Raw genomic sequence first — 26,056 nt, 5'->3', positions numbered from 1 at the left:
GGGATTGAGAGGTGAAGTGTGAAAACAAGTGACAATGCTGTCACTCTGCAGAACTATCCATCCAGCTCTCATATCCATTATTGATGCCTGAGGCTTAGCTCACAGCTCTCTGCGTTCTATTATTTATGTCTGAAACAGCTGGCGGTTTATACACAGAGGAGCTATTCTCTATGGGAGTCTGGATAGGAGAGAGCAAGCGAGCAGCGGGTAGTGGGGCTCACTATCTCCATGGCAACTTGTATCATTGGGAGAAAGAAAAAATCTTTTTCAGTGCGGCAGGCAGGCAGAGTTTTATAACACAGAAGAATAACTGCAGCACACACAGACGCCCACAAAGAGCCTGACTACATCTCAGTAGTGATCTGAACAATAGAGCAAAAGAGTCTGTGGTGAACCTCCTGATAATGTATCCTCTGACATTACCATCGACTCTGCAGTCGCATCCACTATAAATATGCCTCAATAACACTTATGTGTTTCTATTGTAGAGTCCCATTTGCATCAGTTTACCAGACGCGTATTATGGAAAAGCTATTACGCCTCCATTAACACAAACATTTCTCTTCAGATAATTTGGCATGTAGGAACCACTTAGTCAAGAATTTGGCATCAAGTCAATTCAAGTGAATGTGCTTTGGAAGAAAAAAATAACCTTTGTGAGCTTTGTATTGATGAAATGTTTGGCTCTGTTTAATTTGCATGTATATGGATGATGTTACAGAGAAATGCTAGCAATTATTCATCGGAAAGAAGAAACACATCAGAGAAAATTCATTTTATAGTAGTATGTTTTCTTGTGATTTCTGATTGTCTGAGTCAGTTGGGACAGTTTCGGCTTCTCCTTACAGTAATAAGTGTAGTTTTCTGGTATTTGGTGTCAAAATTCATAGGCGTGTAAATCAGCGATTAAAGCTTTATTTAATTACTCTGCTACCAAGAGCTGCTGCAAACTGATAGAAGACTTTTAAATCAAGGTTTAAAACTTTGATGTTTGATCTGACCAGAAAGGTGATGAAGAGGCCTAAGACTCTGAACATGTAATCTCGAGTATGAGTCTGAGTGGGAAACTAAAGGCTTAAAAAAACAAACAAACAAACATAAAACCTTAAATACAGCTTCTGCATTCACCTCTGCCTTTGATTGAATCTTGAACATTCATTATTACCCAGCTTGTGCTCATATCTTGATCTACCTTCTACTCATCTTTCTGAATTACCGAATTAATGTTTTCAATGCCGTCTGCTTTTTGTTTTGATGTCTTATGTAAAACAGTTTGAAATGCCTTTATGTTGCACAATGTGCACAATGTGCAACATGAATAAACTCGCCTTGCCTTGAGTGGAGTTTCAAACAATGACACTCCTCCTGACATATCTTGCTATCCTCTAGTCTTTGATAAGCGGACTGTGTGCTTGCTAATCCTCTTACTGATTTTGAAAAAAAATTATCAAAGCAAATTAACACTTTTCAATTACCCATTGTCACTACAAAAAAAATGATGGCACTGGGTTGAATAGACCTACTGTTAATGTGCCCGACATCTGAACAATTACACCTCAATTAAATCCTTAACCATGCACAGCAGACACTGAGCTACTTTATGATTGTGCTCTGACCTGCTGTGTGGAGCCCTGCTTCCTGTTGGTGGCTGTGGTGGTTGTGATGTCACTTATGGAGGGGGCGGAGTCAGAGCGGTTGCCTCCAGCTGCAGCGCTGGACTGCGGGGTGATAGAGGAGGACGGCATGTCGCCAACCAGTCGTGCGCTGCCCTCCACTCTGATGTGCGGGTGCCCCTCCGCGGCCATGTTGAGGATGCGGAGGCCGTTGTAGTAGAGGCCAGACAGCTGACCCTGGAACATACCTGCACCTTGCTCACCTCCACCCACTCGCACTGTCGTCTGGCTGTTGAAGATGGTCAGCTGGCGACCTACATGGACACACGTGCACGCAAACCAAACACGCCGAGGCACACCAGGAAGGAGAGTGGACGGACACAGGCAAATACAGTCACACACACATACATACCGGTGGTCACACACGTGCATACATACACACACAAGAGTGTTTGAGTTTTACACAATTCACCACCCCCAAGCCATGGTGAGAGGATGGGATAGATTAAGCATGGCAGAGCAAATCGAAGCCGTGAAGAACTGTGGAGAGGGCTGAGACTGAGAGAGATAAGAACGAGGACGGAAAACAGAAAGGAAGAGGAGGAAGAAGAGGAGAGAAGGAGGGGTGGATCTAGGAGGAGGAGGAGGAGGAAGATGAGGAGGCAAAGAACAGAAGGACGAGAAAGAGGCAGCAGATGAGAGGAGTCAGAGAGCCCTGAGAAGACGGGGCTGACAGATGGCTGCTGTGTTGATGGCTGTGCGGCACGACATCGTATTTGAAGGAGCAACAGACAGGCAGACAGAGAGACAGAGATCTAGAGAACTGTTGTAACAGCCCTATGAAGCATGCACAGGTTATAAGCTCTAGCACTGCTCACTGTTAAAGGGACTAGAGGCTAATTTAAGGAGTTCTGCTGAAGTTTAGGAGGAAAACTTTTACATTTTTTCAAAAAAAAGCATTGCTCTATTAAGTCATTTCAAATTTACATAATTCTTACATGTCACAATACTTTGCATGTATTTTAATTTGATTACAAAATTGTTTTTCAGCATATAGTCTTTAGTAAATGCTTTATTGTTTACAATTTGATAATAACCAACATTATTTACCAGTCTTAATAAAGCATCTTTTATCAGCACTTCTTTTCTATTTTCTGATTTATTCACATTTAAATCTCTCCATCGTCCCTTTAACCTGATATTATCAGATACACACTAACAAGATACGTTCACAGGCACTACAGTTTACACATTATTACACACTACAGCTGCCCAACTTTTAAATACTTAGTTATGGATTTAGATTTTTAGATGTTAGTTGATGGTGCACAATAAAGTATATTCAACTGTCTTCAAATTGTATTTTTTAAGCTGAAACTTTTAAGGAATTTTAATCAGGGTTTTTACCTTTGTCGAGTAGCCAATCGTCAACTACTCGACCGAGCCGATAGGGGATTCGCTGTCTGGCGATGGCCAGGCGCTCGTTATCAATGTTGCCTTTAATTTAGAGATGAAAACACAGTAGTAATTACGCACATCCAAACGTGGTACAGGAGCTGGATACAAAAAGAACAGCAATGAAAAGAAAGTAATGGTCTGCTCATTGTTAGCTCATTGTCACTGCGTTAAGGTAAGCTCGATGTGCTAAGAGAAGAGTAGCTGAATTCACTACGTTTCCAGTGAGCGGACTCTTACTCTCTGTTCATTGGATTTAATTTAAAGAGACATTTCAGGGGTTAACATCTGCAAGAGCACAGGGAAATAAAGTTACAGCTGCCACATACTGTCTATATGACTGACTGAGTTTAGAGTTACATACAGGAAGAACCCTCACACACACCTCACAACAACTAGCATTTAGCATTTTAGCTACCAGCTATCTAAAGCCTGGATCTCATTGTGTTAAAGACTACAACCTAAGATTACCACTTTAAATATATAAAAAAAATAAACAAATGTAAAAACAAAGACTATATTCAACAAAATACACTTTTACACTGTTTCTTTTTCTTATTTTTTCTTTCTAGTTAAACATTTAACTCAAAATATGACATGTTTTTAAATTATTGTTTGTCCAAAAATGTACCAACTGTTATTATTATCTTTTATGGTGAGGAAAAACAACTGACACCTGAATTGAATATTTTCATAAATTACCTTTAACACTATTTAACAGGCCTAACATGACACAACTGGCTAATATACAAGCTATTGTAATAACTATCTCATTTTATGGTTTAAAAAGTCATGTTTCATACCAGATCACACATATTTCATTTCAAACACAATAACATAAAACAAGGCTGCAATTATATTTCTCAACCTCAGTGTTTGAATATAAACATTGATAGTAACACTGATGTGATTCACCAGTCAGGAAGTGGGTTAATTTGGACTAGTGTAGTTAGTTCTGTCCCAGGACAGGCAGTGCTGTGGGGGGTTGGTGGGTTGGGGTTATGTGGGTGGGGCAGGGCCTACCTGAGGGATAACGCTCAATGACGGGCAGGTCATCCAGTTGGAGGGTTGCATTGCCTCCGCTGCGGGTGAACCGAACTATGTGGTACTTTCCATCGTTGACAAACTTGGAGCTCTCCTCGATGTTGATGTCATCAGTGCCAACGTTAAACACTACTCTAATGTTGCCTTTGTCCTGGGGAGGAGGAGGAGAGATAATTGCTTAATGGGAAATGTAACAGTGAGGCGAGGATACAATTTATTTCATGTTTGTAAGGTCCTAACTTATTATGCTTGATGCCTAACAATTGGTGTTCCCATGTGACTGCCTGTGGTTTTGTGTAAAACTGCCAATTTTCCACACCCAAGTGTGCTTAGAGGTTACAGTTTATTAACTGCCCCAAGTGCCAAATGACGCCACCTTATTACATCAGTGGGGGCTGAAGATTTGCTGATGTGTTTGAAAATGAAAAACATATGAGGGTGTGGTGTTATGAAGAAGCAAGCCTACTAAAAATCTGCTCAGCATCTCTGCTTGGGGCAAGCATCTCCAGGCTACATTAGCATAACACACTGAACTGTCTGCTGTTGAGTTGCATTGTGGCTAATGTGGGTGCCAGGTTTTGACAAGGAAGAAAAATGCTTTTTTTTGGCTGCATCTGTTTTGTCTCATCCAAATGAGTTTAATTCTAAATCTTTTAAAGTATACATTTAATTTCTTTATGTTGCTGTTTTGGTCAGGACTCTGAAAGAAGATAATGGCTGTGTCCAAATTCCCACACTTCTGGGATTAAATTCAAGGAAATGATTGATTTTTTTTTTAAATTACATTTTAGAAAGGAGTGTATTTGTCTAATACATTCTTTAAAAAATGTAATATTTAATATTTGCTCACTCTGAAGCAGTAAACAGTATTATTGTTTAAAAAAAAACACGTGAAACGTATCCGGTCAGTATATGTGCTGAAGAAATTAATTCCTCAAAGCACAGCGATATGTAAAATGACTTAAATGGTTCTTAAGTACAAAAAAGTTTTATTTGGCCAGGTGTTGTACTCACTATCTGCAGCTGAAGGTAGTCTCCCAGACCAGATGCGCTGTCCACCCGCAGCAGAATGGCGTGTTTCTGTTGGGTGCTGAACCCAAGGGCAAGCCGGTCTGCCCTGGTGCTGGGACGTTCATTAGGGGGCCAAGTGTAAATCACCACACCTCCGTCACGGCCAAAGATATAAGTGGTCCCAGCTGGCCCACACGGACAAAGAAATTAATTACAAGCATGTCTACATGACATAAACAGAGCTATGGATCATCAGAGGGTGCTTACTGTAGATGAAACCTACAAGATAAAATGTCACAGCTGACTGGCCTTCCACATGTCTGGCTTGTTCCTCCTACATGCTGAAGGAATAAATCAGTATTTCTCAAACTACCTCCGGGGCTGACTGTAATAACTGACTCATACAAATAACAGCATACGAGGGTTTGACTCACTGTAGGTTGACTAAATAATTGTCAAGTATTGTGCTTGTAAGGCTGCTGTGGACAATTCAGTGTCAAAAGCCAGAAAATGTAAAGAGCACATTATTGCAGTTCCAGATTAGAATAATCAAACTGAACAGTAAACAGGTAGTATTTTCACGCCACTTAGGAGTCAACAGATGATAGTGCCACCATGTGGTTTCTCTGCGAAAATGCACCTAAAATGATTCTGTGAAACCTGTGCATCAGATTAAGACCTGCAGCTCCACTTTTTTCCTCTTTTTTTAAGTTTAGACACATTTATGGTGAGGATTAAGGCTAGACGGAGAGTGCAAATGACAAATGACATCTACAAATGCATGTTTAAACCCGATGCTCTATGATCTACGTATGCAAACTGATATCTACTGAGCATTACTGTAGCTGTTTATCTTATGAAAAATGAAATGTTCTGTAGTCCACCTGTGTCTGAGAAAGGAAATGAAAAGACTCACCATCATTGCATAGTGGCCCAGCATAAGAAGTCATGCTGCAGTCACAGGTGAAGCCCTCCCACTGCTGCAAACAAACTCCCTGATTTGAGCAGGAGTCTTCTTGACATGTAGTGCTGGGACCTGCAGTGAGAGACGTGGTGGGGTGGGAGGATGCAAAAGTTAGGAGAAGATGAACAGACACACTTCTTTTTTTTGATTTTGTCTGGAGCCCAGTGTGTTCACAATAGTATGCCAAGTACAGCGTGGTTATTTTTAAACCACATTTCCTTCAAACATTTTGCATTTTGAAATGGCTGGGTAGACTGTTGTGCTGCGATGGTGTTATGATTAGTAGTATTAGTAGAAAAAAACTGTGAGAGTACAATATCGTGGATAGGCTCCCATTCTTTAGCTTCACACAGAAGATGTTATCCATACAAACAGAACTTGAACTAAAGTGGCGTTACAAGGTGAGAAGAGCCAAATGTGGAGAGCATGCAGGTGGTGAGGCTACATGAGTGAGGCAAGGACAAGAGGAGGAGGAAGAGTTAAACATAAGAGGGCAGAGTTATGTTTAAAGGCCTTCATCTCAATACTCTTTCTTCAGCAGCCTGTCACCGTTCCCTCCCTGCCTCTTGCCAAAAGCACACAGAAGGAGAAGGTCAAAGCTCTACACTTGGTTCTCCTTCGCTGCACTTCTAACTCGATGCGTGGAGGAAAGGGTGTGAAATGGTTCAACAAGTGGAGTATTGAAGTTTAGGTTGGGAGTCAGTAGGAGGGGTTAGAGAGCATGCTGCTAGGCAACCCGGGTGGTGGAGCTGTGGTCAACTCAAGTCAAGCGGTGGTGATGTCACTACGGTGATGAAGTCACTATGGTGGCTAGGAGAGGACAGGTCACCTCTGACCTTTGACTCTGGATCACTGGGATCCACACAACACTGGACACCACTGGGTAGTTTCAACACACGCATACATACACATACACACACACACACACACACACACTCACGCACTCACGCATCACGCACACATTTCCCCTCCCTCATACACGTGTCTCACATGCTCACACAAAGCGATATACCTTGCAAGTCAGCTTTCATCAATGTAACTTTTGTCAGCCAAACAAAAAAGCAAACAAGCAAATCAAGTTAGATGGTTAGTCAATGCACACAGATGCCTGTGAACTGCTGAAAGAGTGGAACAGAGAGAGAGAAAACACAATGTACAGAAAGGCCGACGAGGAGATGAGTAGAAAGAGAGTAAAATTTGTATCTAATCGACCAAAAGTTGGGTTAGTGTTTAATGCTAATAAGAGACAGCATGAGTTAAATGACAAAGGAAAGGAAAAAGCAGCAGGGACACGAGACCAGGACAGATCTACTTTTGTGCTGTCTCTGTGTTGGCACCTCACCTTCACAGCCTCTCTCTACTTGTCCTATGGTTGCCACGGCATCAGCCAAAAGGTCGGGGAGCCGGCCATTTAGATCAACTGTTGCGAGGCAACCCTGGAATCCCTCACGGGAGTGGACCAGCTTAGGCAGGTCTCGGTACATCTCTTTGGAGACGCCTCCAATGTACAGGTCACCTGTCGGCGAGCGACACAATGAAAGGCAGCTTTATGAAGCAATTACAATCCCAGACTGTCAGAGCTGCAACGAATCATTTTCATTATTAACTGGTCTAGACATCATTTTTTCAATTAGTTGTTTGTTTTTTTCTTTAGAAAAGGTTAAAAACACAGTGAAAAATGTCAGCCAAAGAGCCCTGATATAAAACAGAGAAAAGCTGCACATTTTTCTCATTTTTAGCTCATGTTTATGAGACATGAAAGTGGTATAGATCTTCTAACTTAAACAAATAAGTCTAATTCCCCAAATGTCTAACTGCTTCAGCACTAATCAGTTTATGTTCTTACTTTGTCGAGCTCTCCCCTCTATAAACTACTATAATTGAGGCATTGTTGTTTGTTTTTTTGTGCATACCTTTTAGATCGAGGTTCTTGGCACCCATGGTGGTTTGCGTGGTGACTTTGGTGTCAATTTTGACTGTGTGGAGATTGTTAGTGTCTCGGGATATGTGCACATTATGCCAGTGGTTGTCATTCAGGGGACTGTTAGAGTTGCCTTTAATCAGGTGTGCTCCATTGCCCAGATCAGAGATGTAGTGTAGGTAGCTAGAAAGGGAACAAGGAAAGGAGAGACGAGGGGGAGGTTTAAAAAAACTGAGAAGAGAAAAGGCAAATTAATCGGATTCATGATGAAGAACAGCACAGGGTCATAGACTTCAGGGCATTATAATCTGTCTTGCAGAAACGTAATTACAAGAATAGAAAAGGAGCTGCCTGACTTGTGCATTTTTCATATTTGATATTTCAGCCTCACAGCCAAGAATTTTCTTTTTTCTTTGGACATCAAGGGCAACATTAACTGTAAAATAGCAAAACTGAACATGTGCGTGCTTTTCCGCAAGACAGATCTTGTTTAAACTGCATATGACTAGTTAATGTGAATACATTGCATTGGCTCATATAATGTAAATACAGACACAGACTGTGTTTTGTCCAGCTCACCCTTTAACCAGCTCTATCACTATGAAGTCATTGCCGTCTCCCCTGTTGTAGAGAATAAGGCCGTCGGGGGACGTCGTCTTGAACTGCATGAAGAGATGCATGGAGTAGTAGGCCTGCAACGTGGGCAGTGTGACGAAACTGGAGCGCGAGCGGAAGGTGACAGGGTCAGCCATGATGTTCTTATAGCCAATAACAGCGTTGAGCTCGCAGTAGTCGATGTCGCCGTTTTTGCACAGGTCGATGTAGGGCATGCCGTTCAGCGCCAGGCCCTGAAGGTGGCCGATGAAATTAGAAGGCACGGCAGGCATGAAGCGCTTCTCCGTCACAATACCCGTCTCCACATTGTGGAACTCCAACTGGGTGTGGTCGCCCGCCATCTGACCTGGTGGCGGTGGGGTAAACTTCAGAGGTGAGGGCTAGCGGGAAGTTGGGCTTCAAGTGGAACTGTTCAGTAATACTAATACTAATTCTAATGTTTATTTCACTTGAACACTTGAACTGACAATGACAGACATCTAATAATAGATGTAACAGACAGTATTACTGATGCTATAACTAATATAAGTGCTAATGTAAGTACTAGTGCAGAGGCGTACATTTATGAACACAGTCATGATTCAGATTTTCACTTACACAGGAAATGATGTTATCTAAAAAAAGAAATAAAATCCTTAATGTTTGTCTTATAGTGTTAAAGAAAACAGCGATTTATAATATATACCATTTTCACAAAGAATAGAAGCAGATAGTCTACACAAAATCTTGAAACCTGGGGAGAGTTTTGAAAGGTGAAAAGGTAAAATGCTGCCGTGGTTACCTTCAACAGGCTGCAGGTCGTCCACGGTGAGTTTGAGGCTCTTGCCACGGCGGACTACCCTCACTGTGTGCCACTCATTATCATTGAGCCCCGACCCCGCAAAGATGGTCTCTGGGCCTTTACCTACACATAGCCCAGAGCACCATTAACATAATACACAGAGAGGCACAGAGAGAGAGAGAGAGAGAGACAGAAAGAGAAAGAAAGAGGAGATAGAGATCCAGAGACAGAGACAGAAAAAGAGGAAGAATCCAGGCAGGTTGAGTTAAACTTTAAGGACAGGAATTCAAGAAATGGACGGGAATAGCAGAGGGAAGGAGGAACCATACATGACCTGGGGAGACAGACACCTTCGTGTCAACACTCTCTCTCTCCACAGACAGACAGACAGGCTTCTTCGCAGATATGCCAGTGAGACAGATGATATGACACAGAAAGATTAACATAAATGGATGCCATGGGTGCCTAAGATGGAGACTGTGAGTCACAACAGGCCCACGCTGAGACAATCCATCTGTGGACACATCACACTGCCATGAGGACCACCTACTACCCACACACGCACAGACCCCCTTGACTCCTAAACGGCTACACAAACCTCCGTCCCTGCGCATATAACATATACTAGCCTGAGCCCACATGCAGGATCTTTTTCATAAAATTTTCCTCAAGGCCGCAATACTGCAGTGAGCCTCATGGTGGCACTAGACACACAGCGGCACATCACAGAGCTCTCCAAGGTGCTGATGTGCAGCAGAATGAAAGAAGCTGAGCTGTCCTTCCATGATGTCTCTGTCCTTCGCTCTCTGTCCATCTACCAGCTCCGATCTTCACATAGTTGACTGCACACATTTGACAGACCGACTGTTCCCAAAACCTCAGTGTCCCCTTCCGCCGACTCTCTACAAGCACCCACCAACCTTGAACACAACAGCCACCATCCCCCAACACTCTTACACACTCTCCCCTTCCTCCTCCAAGCCCTGTTGGCTTGGAATAGTGCAAGTGAGTCTGCTTACGGTGACCTATAGGAGGTAATGATGGGGGAGGTGAGAAGTAAACTGACCTGAACGGATTCTGCTGCAGAAAATGTCAAGCATGTCTACATCACTCATGGAGGCATGCAGGCAGGGAGACGCACACACGCGCACACACACACACACACCCACACCCACAGGTAGAGAGGTAGAGAAAGAGAGACATACAGACATACTCGCACACACACATAATTAAATGAATATGAGAAGTCAATCAAAATGGATATGGCAGCGTGAAATGTGTGTGTGTGTTTGCAAAGCTAAAAGAGTGTGTGTTGTGCGTTCAGAGAGGACACAGGGTTCCCCTGAGGAGACTCAGCTGTGCTCTGGGCATGAGCATCTCATCCTGTTACCATGGATCACTGCCTAACACTGAGTGAAGGAAAAGAATATGTGTATGTGCGTGTGTGTTTTTGCATATGTAACCAAATCCTCAAAGAATGAGCAGACTGATGTGAGAGTGAGGCAGTGATCTGTGTCAACCTGGGAACAAGGAGAGGCACAAAAACACACCAATATACACAGATACAAAGCACGTAGTTTGGGTCAGTGCTAACAGTGTGTTTGGCAGCATGGTGAGCTTGGTTTAATGTTGAGCTACTGGCTGTCACCGTGGCGGACGGCAGGCAGTCTGCACTCTTCGCTATCAAACCAAAAGACAAAGCGAAAAGCAGACATTTCACACAGAAAGACAAAGGGGAACTGTTTTTTTGTTTTGCAGTGGAAATATAATTCAAATGACAAGCTACAGGAGATTATAAGAGCAGGGTAATGAAAACAAAATGACAAAACCGTTTCATATTTCATTAGCTCTAAATAACAAATGGGTTTTCTGCTGGATAAGCCTCAATCTCTCCCATGCCGGGGCTTTTATTTGACTGCTGAGTGGACTATTTCAGTGGCGCCTGGCTGTTAAATACATTTTTTTTCTCCCCCCTCTCAAATATAAGATGCATAATTTATTGTATGCACACGGAGTGCCAGAAAAGTGGCTGCCTGCTGAAATGTTCATTGAGACAACCGGTCTAAAATTGGCCGACAGGCATGTGGGATAGCAACAGCGCTGTGTGGCTAGTAGGGTTTCTATGGCAACTGCAGTCGTCCATTTCACCAGCTATTTCCCGTCACAGAGCATTCGTCTCTCTCTTTCTCACTCTCTCACTTTCTCTGTGGTCGTGACAGAGAGAAACTCCACGTGAGGGAATTAAACTTCATCAGGGATTCAGCTCCACTCATAGCAGCATGAACAGAAACACACACACACACACACACAAAGATGAGCAATGAAAAGAATACAGAATGCACAGACACACACTCATAAAATCACACACTGAATGAAACCCAAAAATCCCTCATGTACTGTTTAGAGAGAAACAACAAGGAAACAAAGAAGGTAACCCAACAGACATTGGGATGAAGGTGTGACAGAGAAACAGAAGGATAACTTGTCTTTTGTCTCCAGCATGAAGGGGAAGTAATTACCTTGCAGCTTTGAGTTGCATTCATCCGTCAGTTACTGCTCTCTGCCACTTTAGCTCACACTTCCTAGCATACCTAATTTTACCTGAACACCTCAGGTCCCCCCCCCCCCCTCCACCAACCCCCACCGTCATCTCTTCCGTCTATCCTTCTTTGTTAAAATGGCCGACCTGGAAAACCCTGGCCCTCAGCAAAAATCACACCACTCCTGTGGTGTAGCTGAACATGCAGACACAAACACACATATGTGCATCTCCCCTGTCCAGCACGCACTCGCACACACGGATATGCACACAGATACACATTACAAAGATATGTTGAATAAGGGATTACGAGGAGATGGACTGATAAGACAGAGAAAGTGAAAAATAGTCAGACAGACAGATAAAAAAAAGCAGACACTCTATTGCGCGCACACACAAACACACACGCTGAGGAGGAAGGAGGGAGGGGTTAGGTGAGATGGAGGATCACTTACTGGCTGTACAGTTTATCCTGATACAGTCTGGAGGGAGAGCAGAGCAGAGGGTTAATGCTGCACACATACACATACTCTCCACGCCCCGGGGACGCACACATCGACACACCCTGCACGCATATCGACAAACATGCACACACACACTGCTGAGAAAACACACACCCTCCTTTTTCACAGGGCCTCGAGCTGGACCCATGTATTTTCTTACAACAGTGGGCACTTCAAAATGCAATTTATGTGATTTTTTTTTTAGCCAATAAAGAGTAAAATTTAGATCAGGAGAGGTGGATCTTAGCTTTGAATGTGTTAAGGAGAGCAGTGTGTCCCAGCACGGGTAGTGTACTCATTGGCCGCTCTGGCCTGAGCGACAGTTTCAGTCTCCAATCAAGAGCACTGGGAGACTGAGATGATGGGTCATGTGTGTCAATTTGTCTGATGACATCAAACACATCCCATGATTTTTGTCGCCCATCCAGAGCACAAATCTCCGCAAATGGTCGGAAGATTTAGCCCCGTTACATATTTTGTTTTTAACCCATGATGCCTTGGTGTGTCGTGTGGCGTCAACCACAGAAAAGACGTGGCTGCAGACAACCAGAGACCAACACATGCACCCCTCTGTTAGGTCTGTGTGTTAGCATGTGAATGTACTTGAATTCAGGTGAGAGTATTGTGAACGAGTGTGTTTAGGAGTTGAACTATTGAGGAGAAATGTACGAAAAGGCGTGTGCTTTTCTTGTATTTACGTGAGGCGCATACTGTTTGTGTGAGTTTGTGCACTTTGTGAGTCTTTGTGTTGACTGTTGAAGGTGTTGGGGATGCACAGGTCCACTGGGAGTGAGCACAGAATGCAGCTTGAGGCTTGACCCTCTGTTCAACACAAAAACATCACCACTAGCCTTCAGTTGTGTGTTTGTGTGTGTGCGATGGGCTGTATGGGATAGACTGTATGTGCACCCTTGAAGTCAATCAAAATGCGAAAAAGTACTGTGAAACCATGTCTTGAATATGCTGAGCGTGAACAGCTGAATCTTTTGGTAGAATTATCAGGATGATCAGGAACAAGGAGTTTACTTTCCAGGAAAGATATATTATTAATCAACACTTAATGTTTATTCCTATGCAAGAAATAGCCGAGAGGCCAGTATCAGCTGCATTCCCCTGACAGGTAATTAAAGCAATGTTTGAGAATCTACATGTTTGTGTGTATGTGTGTACCTAGGTTGACAGTAAGTCGGACACGGCCCCCATCCAGCTCCAGACGAAGGGTGTCTGCAGAGTTACGGGATGTGGTTGCCATGAGAACGCCATAGGCCCGCTGGGAGCGAAAGCGTAGCGAGACGTCCTCCGCCTCGGTGTGCATCCCCACAGGCAGCTGCACCTTCATAAACTTACTGCCATCGTATGACAGGATGGTCGCATCTGCACAGGGAGGGAGAGAGAGAGAGAGAGAGAGAGAGAGAGAGAGAGAGGAGGGGAAGAAGTGAAAGTGAAAGACGGGAGGGGGAAGACAGAAATGATGGTGGAGCAGAGTGAGGTGGGTGGAAACAGAAAAAAACAAACATTAGAAAAAGACAAGATTGACAAGGAGAAAACACACGAGGTGGGAAGAGACAAAGGCAATTTGACGTCGAGTGAATCAGATTTAAACATGACGAAGAGTGTTGCAGCACTCCCTTGTTCCCACGCCACGACGTGTTGATACTCAAAAGATGCCTCCTACAAAATTACCCCATCACTTTCCACCCTTAATTCATCATCACTCCCTCACAATGTAAAAATAGCCACAGCTGGTTGGCCAGCCTTATTATCAAATCAGAATGCACGGCGATGAGTGTGTTAGCCACTGTCGCTGACATCCCAGACCCTGGAGTCATAATGTAACAAGCTCAGGTGATCCCGCTTTAATGTCTTTTGCATACTCATTTACATATTCATAATCTTCTCTCGCTGCTACCTGCTGGGGCCAATCCCCAACCGCTAAACTGTTTACCTCCGAGGACCCTGTTTTTTATTGGCCAATTACATACACAGCTAAACACACTCTCTATGTCTCTGTGTCTTTATCTCTCCCTCTCTCCCTTCTTCTTATATCTCTCTATTCCATTCCTCCTTTGCTTTCTCTCCCTTTTGCTCTCCCTGAGACGGTTGGCGCCAAGGCAAAAAACAAGAGAACAGGAAGAGAGGGAGGCCTCATGAATACTGATGAGCTGAGAAGGAGGGAAAGAGAGAGATTGTGTGTGTGTGTGTGTGTGTGTGCGTGCGTGCATGTCAGAATAAGTGAGTGAATTTAAGTGTGAACAGAGGAGGATTTAGTAAAGTGAGAGCGAGGGGGAGAGAAAATAGGGACAGAGCAAGACAGAGAAAAAAAAGAGGGTTGGGGGGGAAGAAGAGCTCTTGGCTAAAATGCAAATGAACCCTCATTAACTTGAGGAAAAAAGAAGGTGTTTGGCCTGTTATATCACAGATAACATAACTAACAGTCACACACACACACGCCTGCCCAAGCACACTCGAACGCGTACACACGTGCACACATTTCTGATAAAGGAGACAGCTGACTAAATTTTGTTCACCAGAGCACCTGACTCACTACCAGGCAAATACAGGAGGGAGGGCTGGCTGGAAGGAGGTATGAGAGCCCATTTATGCCAGGAAAGGGCAAAAGAAAATGATTAAGAGCGATGCACACTGACTGCATCGCATGCCATCACTCCACTGCATGCATGTAGCACACACTGTGTTACACGCTGCACGTCTGTTGCCAGTGATGAAAAGACCAAAACCGATAATGTTTCAGTCCAACTCTCAGTACTTTGTAGTTTTCCAATGGCACTCATCTGAAAGCCCATTGTTTCCTACTGAAGACATAAATCCTTAGAAGTGGGTCACAGATATTTAGCTTCATTTTTAAAAAAGGTCTAATTTCCTTAAACAACTGGTGATTTGTCTTTAGAAAATGTCTCTCCAACAGGAGCGAGTGGTGCATTTATGGCATACTGGTGTGTCATACATTGTGCTTTGCTATCTAACCATTTTTATTAAGTGGTGAGTCAAAACCTTGAAGTATTATATGCTAATTCTGACTCACAGACTTTCCTGCTTATTATTCTAGTATCTAGTAATTTTGAACAGATTACGTTATTTCTGTTTTGAATCATTAGTTTGACAAATAAGGTTGAATGTGTGAAAAATCTGCCCTTTAATATTAAAAAAAAGGAAACTCCACTTTTTAGCCACTGATTGGTTAAGATGAAATTTTATTATTTTTGTTTCTTATCCAGGCAGGAATGAGCTTCCATAAAGAAATCAGGACAGCAAGGGAAAAATGATACCAGCATGAACAGCAGTGAGCTGAAAATGTGTGAAGAAATGTGCAAATGTGTCGCTGGGAATATGTGTGACCGCTCTTTAAAATATAAAAATTCATCTTAGAGCGAGAGCGCGGCGAACATCTCTGTTCATTAAAGAAGAGAGAAGGGGGCGAACAAAGGAGAGAGTGAGAGAATGAGGGAGGGGAAAAAAGGGAGGGGGAAACCGCAGGTAGAAGGCGTAAACACGGCCAATCACTCTCTCCATCTGCTTCTCCATCTGTGCTTCCTTTAATCCACTGAACCACCAGTTAGTGACCCCTCAATGCACACAGAGAGGGATGAAGAAAGATGTAGAGGAAGACAGAGCTAAGAGAAAGAGAGAGAGAGAGAGAGACAGAGCGACAGTGAGAGGGTGCACTGCTAGGATAAACATACACTGCGGATGTTTGTCCTCTGAAATAAAACATTTTCATATCAACGCCTTTCAGAAAGTGTGTGTGTGTGTGTGTGTCTATATCTCCTGTTAGATGATAGTACAATCATCACTTGAGACGCGTCAGCAGTCGTGGCACAAACAACATTTCTTCTCTTCTCCTTGTCTGACTCCATCTCGCTTCTTTCAACAGGCCTGTATCAGTCCCTCTGCCAATCTTTCCTACTTTCCATTTCTCACTCGGCCTGAATTCATACCTTTTCTCATAACTCTCTCTCTGTCAGATTTTCTACTCCCGTCTGCCATCCCTCCTCATCTCCTCACCTGCTGTCATATGGTGGTTCCAGCCCGGTGGTTCCACCCTCCTCCGTCGCAGCTCGGGCTCCCTGCTTTCTGCACATTTCCTCTGCCATAGATTCCTAGTCTCTACATCCATAGCAGTCCAATAGTCATGTCTGCAGCTCTGCACCCACCCACCTCTTCTCTTTCACCCCATTTGATCCTCTCTTTTCCCTGCCTCCCTTACTACTCTCTCTTTGATGCAGAAAATTTTAAGGTTTTGTTTTGAAAAAGGATATAACCAGAGACAGAAAAGATGAAAAATTAATATTGTTGGTTTTATTATTTTGGTTAGCAAGAAAGATCATTTTTCTCTTTGTCCTTGTTTTCTGTCTCCACCTATCGCTACAGTAACTGCTGTCTACCTGCCAGCCTTCCTATTCTCCATCACCAGGGGCATAATGGATGGTAAACTCACCTAAACTCAATTCGCAAGCCTTTTTATTTGAATAGTTTAGTCACATTTTTATCTGCTATAAATCTTTATGAGGGTACCTCTGTAGCAGACATCAAACAACTATCAGACTGGTGTAAATTGTTAGGATGGGCCTTTTAAAGGAAAAAAAAAGCAACGTAAAAGTACCGTATAATGAATATAAATTTATTGCCCAATATAAATGATGATCATAATATATTTTCAGCGTTTGATGGAGTTATTTCTGACTTAAAAACTTGGGAGTCTTCGTCCCATACCATCTGTCTTCTGTCACTCATCCCTTTGGCATTACTCAATGTTCTCAAGCCAAAAATAAAATGACAAAGCTGTCATTATGACTGTGTTTTGCTTCATGACATATTATTAATTTTCACAAAATGTGTTGCTGTTTAGTGGCTGGAATTAGCCAGCTTACTCATCTCTATTGTGAAAATGTGGTTTTGTGCATTCATGCCAATTACTACACAGGTTGCCAAAAGTCCAGCTGAAGTGTTAATTCCTGTCCCCTTCCCTTCCGACCTCCCATCGAGTCATTCTCACCTCTCTCGCAGGAGCGTCCCAGGTATCCCGTCCCAGAACAGTCGCAGACGTAGCGATTCCAGCCCTCCCTGCAGATGCCGTTGTGCTGGCAGGGGTTGGACAGGCACTGTTTGGGCGGCTCTCTGGAGCACGAGGGCTTCACCCCCACCGCCCTCTGGGCCTCAGCCAGCCGTCGAATGTCTTTGCTCTGCCCGTCCACAAACAGGTCTCTGATGCAGCCCACGTAGCCGTAGTTCAACAGAGCCGTCCACACCTGAGGAGGAGGTCACCGGCATTGAGTGGTTGCACTTGAAGGAATTTGTTCACATTTTGCAGGTTTGATGGTAAACTAAAGTCGAAATCAAATCCTTATTTAAAAGCTACTTAAAGCTATTTCAAGGTTACAACAACAACTGTTTTTGTAGTTTCTGTTGCTAGGGCTCAAAACAAATAAATAAACAAGCAAATGACTTAAGTAGCCTGGGATCATGGGAGTGTCTTCAGTGTTAAACAACCACCATCTTCAATTAAAATATATCTGATGTGACTGTTAATTAAAATTTTATTCAGGTTACATTTGGTTCAGTTCGCTGACTTCCTTCCTCACTATCTGACTCTCTCCCGTAAATTGTAGCGACAGGCAACCAAATAACAACAAAATAATAGTAATAATTTTCCTGGGTTTGAACATTGTTGGAAACATTTGGGATAATACAAGTATACAAGTCAACAAAATACTTAACAAAGGCCTAGTTGTTTTGTTTGCAGAAGCATATACATTATATCCTTTAGTCAATTAATTTAAAGTTAAAATATGTTTAATTTTTAGGTCTTTAAAATTAAAAACCCAAAATCGATAGTTTCATCAGAATTTAGTTTCAGACTGTAATCCAGAATTACTTAATCTTTTCGAGCTTTCATCCCCATGACACTGTCTTCTTCTAACAGTGAAATGTTGAGAAAGGAAGCCAGCCCTCATTTGTCCTCCTAAATTTACATTTAACCTCATATCTGTTATTCAATTTCACCCCAATCTCTAAAATACTCAGTTTATTACAATGTAAGACAATGAAAAGAAGCAAATTCTACAATTTGAAAAGCAGGAAATATCAAATGTTTGCTTGGAAATTGACTTAAAAGATGACCTGATTATCAGAACAGTTAAGCAACTGAACACACAACAGCAACACTCAAACCTCTGTGGGGAAGATGAGTCCAGCACGGTCCTCAGGTAGTCCTCCAAGGTACAAAGTGTCGTCCAGGTCCAGGATCTCGCTGTCCCCCGGCGCCGTGTACGCTGTTCTTACACTGTTCACCGAGATGGTTCCTGGATTCACCGCGAGACATCAAAGCAACTTCAGTAATCATTATGACCTTCAGCGGGAACATCCTCATCGCAATCATCACTGTCATCACCACCACCACCATTATGACTACCATCATCATCTTTATCAGCCTCATCCTTCCCCCTATTGGTACTCCTCCTCCTCATCATCACCACCACTTATCGCTGCCATAATCAAAAGCAATGGAAAAACTCCACACACTGTTTGTTTAAAAGTGCCATGTCCAACATTTTGTCACCAATAAACTGTTAATACATTTATTTTTAGGCATAAGTACGGTTACAGTAAACAAAAGAAACTGAGAAGACTGGAAGCCTCTACTGTGGTTTTCAAGACTGCTGTGGACACTGACATGAAAAAGGTAACTATACTGGCATCATGATGAAAATTTGGTATGGTAACAAAATTAGAAACACTTGAGAGAACACTGAAAGATGGATTTCAAAATCTTTTAAGTGCAATGTTGCATTTTGACAAAACATTTTTCTCCTTCCAAATGTTGAGAAATAAGACGCTGCACTAGATGAAAAATCCTCCTCCTGTTATTAGGTTATAAGAACCTCTTATTGCAAAACTGGAAAAATAAGGAAGCATCTGCACTTGAAAAATGGAAAACATTCATGAAATATTACTGGAGCTGTGAAAGGACAATGTCAGAGGGTACAGGGCTCAGTTATGCAGCTCTGAAGATGAAGGGGAGCCGTAAAATCACCCTGCATATGTTTGTCTTTATCGTTTCTCGTTTGTTTATGTTTTTTTGTGTGTGTATGTGTGCGTGGCTGTGTGTTTCTGTGGGTGGGGATACAATATTACCTGTAACGTCAACCATAATTAACCGTAATTGCATGGCATAGAGGATGTTGAAATATTGAATGTATTGTATTCAGACCCTTAACATTAACAACACGTAGAGGCAACCAGTTGCTTTAATTACAGCCTTAGTGTTATGGTAATTACACTAAAATTTTACAATAAATTTGATAGTGCTACTGTATAATGATTGTGCTAAAAATGGTCTATACACTGCCCTTAAAACCAGATTCAATAAATCCAGTTTGAATGAAGCAAGTGCTTGCTATAAAATGAATTATAATCTTATCCACTCCTTATCCCCCACCTCCTCCCTATCAACCTCTGTGGTCAAAGCTAACATCAGATGTGAGAGAGCTGTAAGTGTACCAGAGCGGCCGTCCCTCTGGAAGTCCACGTGATACCATTCGCCGTCATTGACCTTTCTATCGATAGCCTTGGTCTTGGTGGTTCCTGAGCCCATGTCAAGCAGCAAGTACAGGTGCCCATCCAGCATCTCAATGGCAAAAAAATCCACCTGTAAGCCACAGAGATGCAGCATCAGTATTCTGTAAAAAGCAGGGAGGTTGATGGATAGCAATAAAAATGCAAATTATAGCTGCAAGTCACAATAAGGTGATAAGGCTCCGGTCTAACAATTTACAATCAGGTTCTATGTGCAGTGTCTTTCAATTTCAGTTGAAATTAGTCAGCAACCAACCTGAATTTCAAGGGACTGTAGGACAAAATTATTAAAGGCATCATTACTGGCAGCCATCTTGGAATTTATGTGATTTTACTAAGATGTGAAAGAGGTGCTTTACAAAAATCACATCAGGTTTTGTTTTTAGTAGACAAATTCTGCAACAACATAAAAAAAAGGTCAAAGCACTTGCACTAAGCACAGCCTCATAGAGTTGCCAGCATGGCTGCAGTCTGTCTCATTTCTTTTACTTTAAGTTTTCTTTTTTCACCTTGACTGTAGGAGGTGTGCGTGGGTCCTTGCGTTGCTGCTGTCGGGGTTTGCCATGGCTGAAAAGCATCAACCCGTTTGGCTCCGTGGTTCTGAAGTCGAACGAGATCGATCCCGCCTTCTTTGCTGTCCACTTGCTCAGTGCCACGAAAGACTCTGGTGTATCAAAGGTCACGGGGTCCAGCGTGGCCACACTCTCACACTTAAAGGACACCACCCCACTTACCTGGGACAGGAATAAGAGCATTGAAAAAAGGGGGCTGTTAATCTGGTATACATTCAACATCAAGACCAAAATGATGGTTCCTTCTTTTTCAGACTGAGAATGAAATAAAGCCAGTTGCTCCCAGCTGTGAGCTGGCTATCTCTCAAAAATATAATCCCATTTACTTAAAATTCTACAGTATGAGCCTCACAGGGCCTGACAGGAGATTGTGGTACAAAACGATGTCTGTGTTCTGTGTATAATCGGATAATGTGTTGTCTGGCTCGAGTTGTACATGCTGTAGAAGGTACATACCTTCATCTTTGGGTCTCCCTGTTTAGCCAGTCTAGACAGCTCCAGCCGTACATCATTGTTCTTGTACACCACCTTCAGGTGACAAGATTGAGGGGGAAAAGATTAAAGATTAAAGAAACATTTATTCACCTTTGAATTAAATAAAAAAAAAAACAAGCTTCATAATTCTGTGTGGCACAGAATTGGAGAGTTGGAGTTTTTCTTTAAACAATAGTCAAAATAAAAAAAAAAAAAACAAGCAAAAAGACATGCTTTGATTAACCTGATACCTCTTAATACTGAAGAGGTTAGGAGGGAACAAGACATCTTAAATATGACCAGGTACCCATTAATCTTTCAGCCCTCAAAACCTTTTTTTAATTCAAGTGTTATGATGTTTTTATATCCAAGTTACTTAAGATGAGTGAGCCACTCCGCTCTCATCTTTTGACAACTGCCATTTGTCCCTGCCACTTGCATGGCCGCTTTTGCTCTTTCTCTCCTCTGTCCATTTCTGTTTCACTCTTCCCTCTCCCTGACACAGTACGCTCTCTGACTGAGCAGCATGAGTGTAAAGAGTGTGCCTGTGCTGAGCATTCTGATGTCGTGAGGAGACAAGCACACACAGGCCCCGCTTTATCAATCCAGACCTCCTTCGAAGACCTGTGAGCAACCCAACAACATCACATAAATTTCTCCTCGGTGTTGGCTGTTCACCTCTGTCTTTTGTTTGCAATGCCATGTGCTTTTGCGTAGAGGTGATTTTTGAATAAAAGTGTAGCATGGTAGCGTGTGTGTGTATACGTGTAGGAGTGAGTCTGCACCACAACAGATGCACAAAATGGTTACAGCCATGATCGTTCATGTGCGTGATTCGCTGCATACATCTTAATTTGCTAACACAGATTATCATATCATCGTATTAAATATGTAAATGTGCCAGTGGAGGGTTCACTTTGACAGCGGCAGCCTCGTTTAAACACCATCCGTCTTAATGAAGCAACACAGAGTGCATTCACCGCTGATACAGATAGCTCTCTGTTTGGCAAATCATCTGTTGCCTTGTTTGGTTGTTTGTTTATGCCTCTGCATGAGTCTGTGCGAATGAAAGTGAGACTGAGCCTCCATGTGGATATAAGGGCTGTAAGGATGTATTTCGGAATTTTGTTGCATCAAGTGCTGCGTATGCACATGTAAGATTATTTGTGTTTGACTGTCTTTGCCTTTGTTTTTTATTGGGGGTATTTGTGCATCCCAGCTCGAAAATGCACATGCACACATGGTAAAAATGTGTTTGTGTGTGTGTGAGCATATGAGTGTGTTTTCACCAGTGTGTCATGTGAGTTTTTGTTGTTGCAGTGCGGTGGCCCATTTCAGGCACAGCGGATGGATGGAGCGTCTCTGTGGCGTAGCTAATTAGCATGTTAGTGCTTAGTGCTGTATCTACTCCCTCAACGACACTCATCACTGATTCTCTCTGATGCTGGGGAGGGTGTGTGCACGTTTGGGATTGTTTGTGCAATTCTGCCAAATGGAAGCACGTCTTGTGCGTGTGTGTTTGTGTGCGTGCTTCATGAGATAATGTGTGCGAAATGTTTGCATGATGCGTGACGCAAAAGGAACGGAGACAGAAAGAGAAAGTGAGAGAGAAAGAAGATCTGTATTTCTCAATACCTGAGAGTATACAGAAATATGTGGAGCATCACTGTATTAACTGGGTAATAATTAAATATCATCATTCACTGTCTTTCAGTGGAATCAAATTGTGAAGAAATTATCACATGGAGATCAGTAGCTCATTCAGGCTAAATTCTGCATAAACTCAGTCAAACGAATCAGTCATTAACAATGTTGTTTTACATGTGTGCAGAAGTTTGGGAAAAATAACCTATTGTCCTTCTTTCTTCCAACCATAATGCCTAGCAGTAGTATGGCAACATAATGTATGCATCCCCACCTCTTTGAGACAGCCCATGAAGTTATTGCTGACAGGAGAACCGGGCAGGTCAGCAGTGCTGGGGCTTCCTCCCACGTAGAAGAAGTCGTCCGAGCCCAGCATGGTGTAGTCCTCCTGGGTGTAGCCTGTGGTGGTCAGGATGCCGTCCACAGAGATCGTCACCTACACAACAAAGCACAGGGAAAGGACACGCTATATACTCACACCAAAGGCAGCGCTAAGCGCTAGCTAGGCGCTGACCAGCCAAATTAGCCCCCCGTTACTCTGGTAACCAATGTGTATGCACTCTGGTGGGAAGAAGGCCTGATTGGTTTGGGGAATTGGCTTGTTGTGCTGTTGGGACTTTGGTGTGGATGGATCAGTGCTAACTGTGTGATATAATCGAGTGGCGCTGCCTCTTGTTTTAGTTGGTATTACTGAAGTTATGTTGATATATGACACTGCTGAATGCCACTCACTCACCTTGCCTGTATTTAGTAATATGCTCTGCTGCCTCATCTACCACTTGTACGCTCTAACCGGAGTCAGACTACTGTATGTGGTCTGCCTGCCTCTGCCTGTCAACAGTGACCTATCATACAGAATAACAACTAGATCCTGTGTGTGATTAATAAGGATTTACTGATGCCCAAAGGTTCAGGACTCCCCACACCCAAACTTCAAAGTCGGTTCTGTCCCTGCATTGTGCTGACTGCAAAACAGACAAGACTAACACGATTTGTGCAGCATTGCATTAGAAGGCTAGCATCAGCCTCTGTGCTAGTTCCATTTTTACATTAAAAGTTCTCCTCCATCTGTCTCTAACACAGACTCTAAGCTGCTTTATCTAGTAGAAGATGCAGTTTGATTTACTTCCTAATATACCAACAACAAGTTTCCTTAATGTTCTACCTAAGGTGACACTCAGGTGTTCCTATAATTTAAACAGCCCATTCTGCTGTATAATAGCCTGTATGGGGGCTTTTAGATTGCCCTGGTTGCAAACCCTGTCACAGTTAGTGATACGTTATCACCCTAATATTCTACAGAACATAAAGGTTGTGGGTTTTATTTTTTTTTACTTTCCCACTCCAATGTGTTCCCTGGTGCTTATCATTGCCAGACAAACTTGTCCAGCCAGGCAGGTGTTAGTAAAGTCTCCACAGGCTTCTTCGTGCTACACAGGTGGGTGTTAGTACTGTTTACTTGTTAGTAGTTGTTAGTTGTTGCACTGCTGACAGCCACAGTAGTGTAACTTGTGTCAGGCCAAGCTGTGTTGGGTTACTGAGGTTAGGGTTAATGATTTCGATGCTGTTAGTAGTTGTGATGATGTTATGTAATTGCGTTGTTAGGGTGAATTGTGATGATGGTATTAGTTTGTTAGTTCGTGGTCTGGGGGGGGGGGGGGTTTGTTAGATCAGCGATTCACAATGAGATGACACATGTGGGAAGACACACATATTGATGCACACACATACGCACACACATACACACACAAGTGTTAGATGGGTTACGGTACATTCCACATATACACATATATAAATATATCAACATGCAGCTTGTTCCTCTTTCTGCATGCAACCACTGGCAAAGAGGACACAGCAGATAAAAAACAACAACAGGGGACAAGATGAATCAGAGGCACCATGGAGAACATGCAGTGGCAGAGTGGAGGACGAAAAATCAAAAGGAGAAAAATAAAAAATAAAAAAAAAGAGGGGGAAGGAGGCGCCTCTCTTTCCATTTTCCATTTTACAGACCAATCAGAGAGGAGAAGTGTTTCTCAGGTACGCCATGCAGGAAAGGGGTGGGGGGGGGAGGGGGCTCGCCATTTGCGTGCAGGTGAGGGATGAGCCAATCAGTACACGCCTACATGTCAGTCACAGAGTGATGGAGTGGAAAAACCGGAAAAGGGGGGGGGGGGGTTTAAAGAAAAAAAGTGGTTGGCAACGAGGGATGGGGGGTGGGGGCTTTTTAAGCGTACAAGATTACCAACCGCATTTATCCTTTTATTGGTTTAGTTTTGATGTCTATGGCTCAAAAGGAAATAGACACGGGGCAAACCCAAACTAAGAAACAATTAGAATGATATCTACCGAACAATGGAGTTTGTTTACCATAGCGTGTCCAATGCCTGAGTGCTTTGTAGGAGAGGGGGAGAAAGGAAAGCAAAAAACTGTGAACAAAACAACTTCGGGAACAAAAAAAAGGAAAGCTAGAAGGCCTCTGGTGAGGTTAGTAGGTTGGTTGGAGTGGTTTCGCTAGGAGAAGGGCACAGGTTAGGTTAGTAGAATGAATCATTCCATGGATGGTGGTTAGTTTCACTAGCAGGTTAGTAAAGTTAGTAGTCAAGTTAGTAGTACAAACAGGCAAACGGTAGAGGCAGGGCACAGGTGGGTTACAAGCACCTGAGTGCTAGTGACCCTCATTGTTCTTTAATTCACTCTTCTTCTCTCTCTCTTTCACTCACTCACTCACTCATTCATGCATACACACACACACACAATTGAAAAAGCACTCACCTAGAGCTGAAAGCAGTGCTGGTCTGCTGGTTAACCCACTGTAAACTAAGACCAAAACCTCAGGTATTTTCTTCCTACCACAGCATCACTGCAGTTGGACAACAGACCACTGACCGTATCTTCTACATTGATTAGTTTCTAGCTGTGGACTGTAGTCTTGTCTGCTTCCCACTGCCCCTGGATCTGCTGCAGTCACTGTTTTTCATGCACAGCAAAACTATTTACAATGCATGGAATTAAAATTAATACTGAAAGTGAAAATCAATTAAAAAAAAATCTGATTCACAACTAAAAGTCTATAAAATGTCCCTCACAGTTTGCCAAAGTGATGCCCTCAAAATTCTTGTTTGGTCTGACTGACAGTCCAAAACTCAATATTCAATTTACAATCATATGAAACAAAGAAAAGCAGCAGATCCTCACATTTCACAGAGTGAAACTCAAACAAGTACATGTTTGGCATCTTTGCTTGATGAATTAGTCAATCAAGATGAAAATAGTTGCCAATTAATCATTTCATCACTAACTAAAATCCAAACATGCTTCTATCCA

The 26,056-nt window shown here is 42.8% G+C and overlaps 1 protein-coding gene across 13 annotated transcripts in view; it reads right to left on the bottom strand.

Annotated features, from left to right (window-relative positions):
• The window catches only part of nrxn1a (neurexin 1a), a 55,066-nt gene that overhangs the window by 7,430 nt on the left and 21,580 nt on the right, over positions 1-26,056 (bottom strand). For 3 of the 13 annotated variants that reach the window (XM_046377423.1, XM_046377424.1, XM_046377428.1), the window contains 18 exons: positions 25,100-25,123; positions 23,004-23,165; positions 21,068-21,139; positions 20,549-20,773; positions 19,965-20,112; positions 18,636-18,766; positions 17,461-17,713; positions 13,617-13,820; positions 12,399-12,425; positions 9,405-9,527; positions 8,588-8,969; positions 8,001-8,191; positions 7,430-7,603; positions 6,040-6,159; positions 5,127-5,308; positions 4,092-4,263; positions 3,021-3,110; positions 1,617-1,927 (listed from right to left, as the gene is read on the bottom strand). In XM_046377423.1, coding sequence (XP_046233379.1) covers positions 1,617-1,927; positions 3,021-3,110; positions 4,092-4,263; positions 5,127-5,308; positions 6,040-6,159; positions 7,430-7,603; positions 8,001-8,191; positions 8,588-8,969; positions 9,405-9,527; positions 12,399-12,425; positions 13,617-13,820; positions 17,461-17,713; positions 18,636-18,766; positions 19,965-20,112; positions 20,549-20,773; positions 21,068-21,139; positions 23,004-23,165; positions 25,100-25,123 — 2,991 coding nt within the window. The remainder of the gene's footprint in view (positions 1-1,616; positions 1,928-3,020; positions 3,111-4,091; positions 4,264-5,126; positions 5,309-6,039; positions 6,160-7,429; positions 7,604-8,000; positions 8,192-8,587; positions 8,970-9,404; positions 9,528-12,398; positions 12,426-13,616; positions 13,821-17,460; positions 17,714-18,635; positions 18,767-19,964; positions 20,113-20,548; positions 20,774-21,067; positions 21,140-23,003; positions 23,166-25,099; positions 25,124-26,056) is intronic. The other 10 variants (XM_046377426.1, XM_046377435.1, XM_046377425.1 and 7 more) reach the window with 6 other exon arrangements.

Source organism: Scatophagus argus, chromosome 21, assembly GCF_020382885.2.
Source record: "Scatophagus argus isolate fScaArg1 chromosome 21, fScaArg1.pri, whole genome shotgun sequence".
NCBI classification, from domain to species: domain Eukaryota; kingdom Metazoa; phylum Chordata; class Actinopteri; family Scatophagidae; genus Scatophagus; species Scatophagus argus.
Note: the sequence above shows the minus strand (reverse complement) of the source record. Positions and strands in the feature narration are given on the sequence as shown.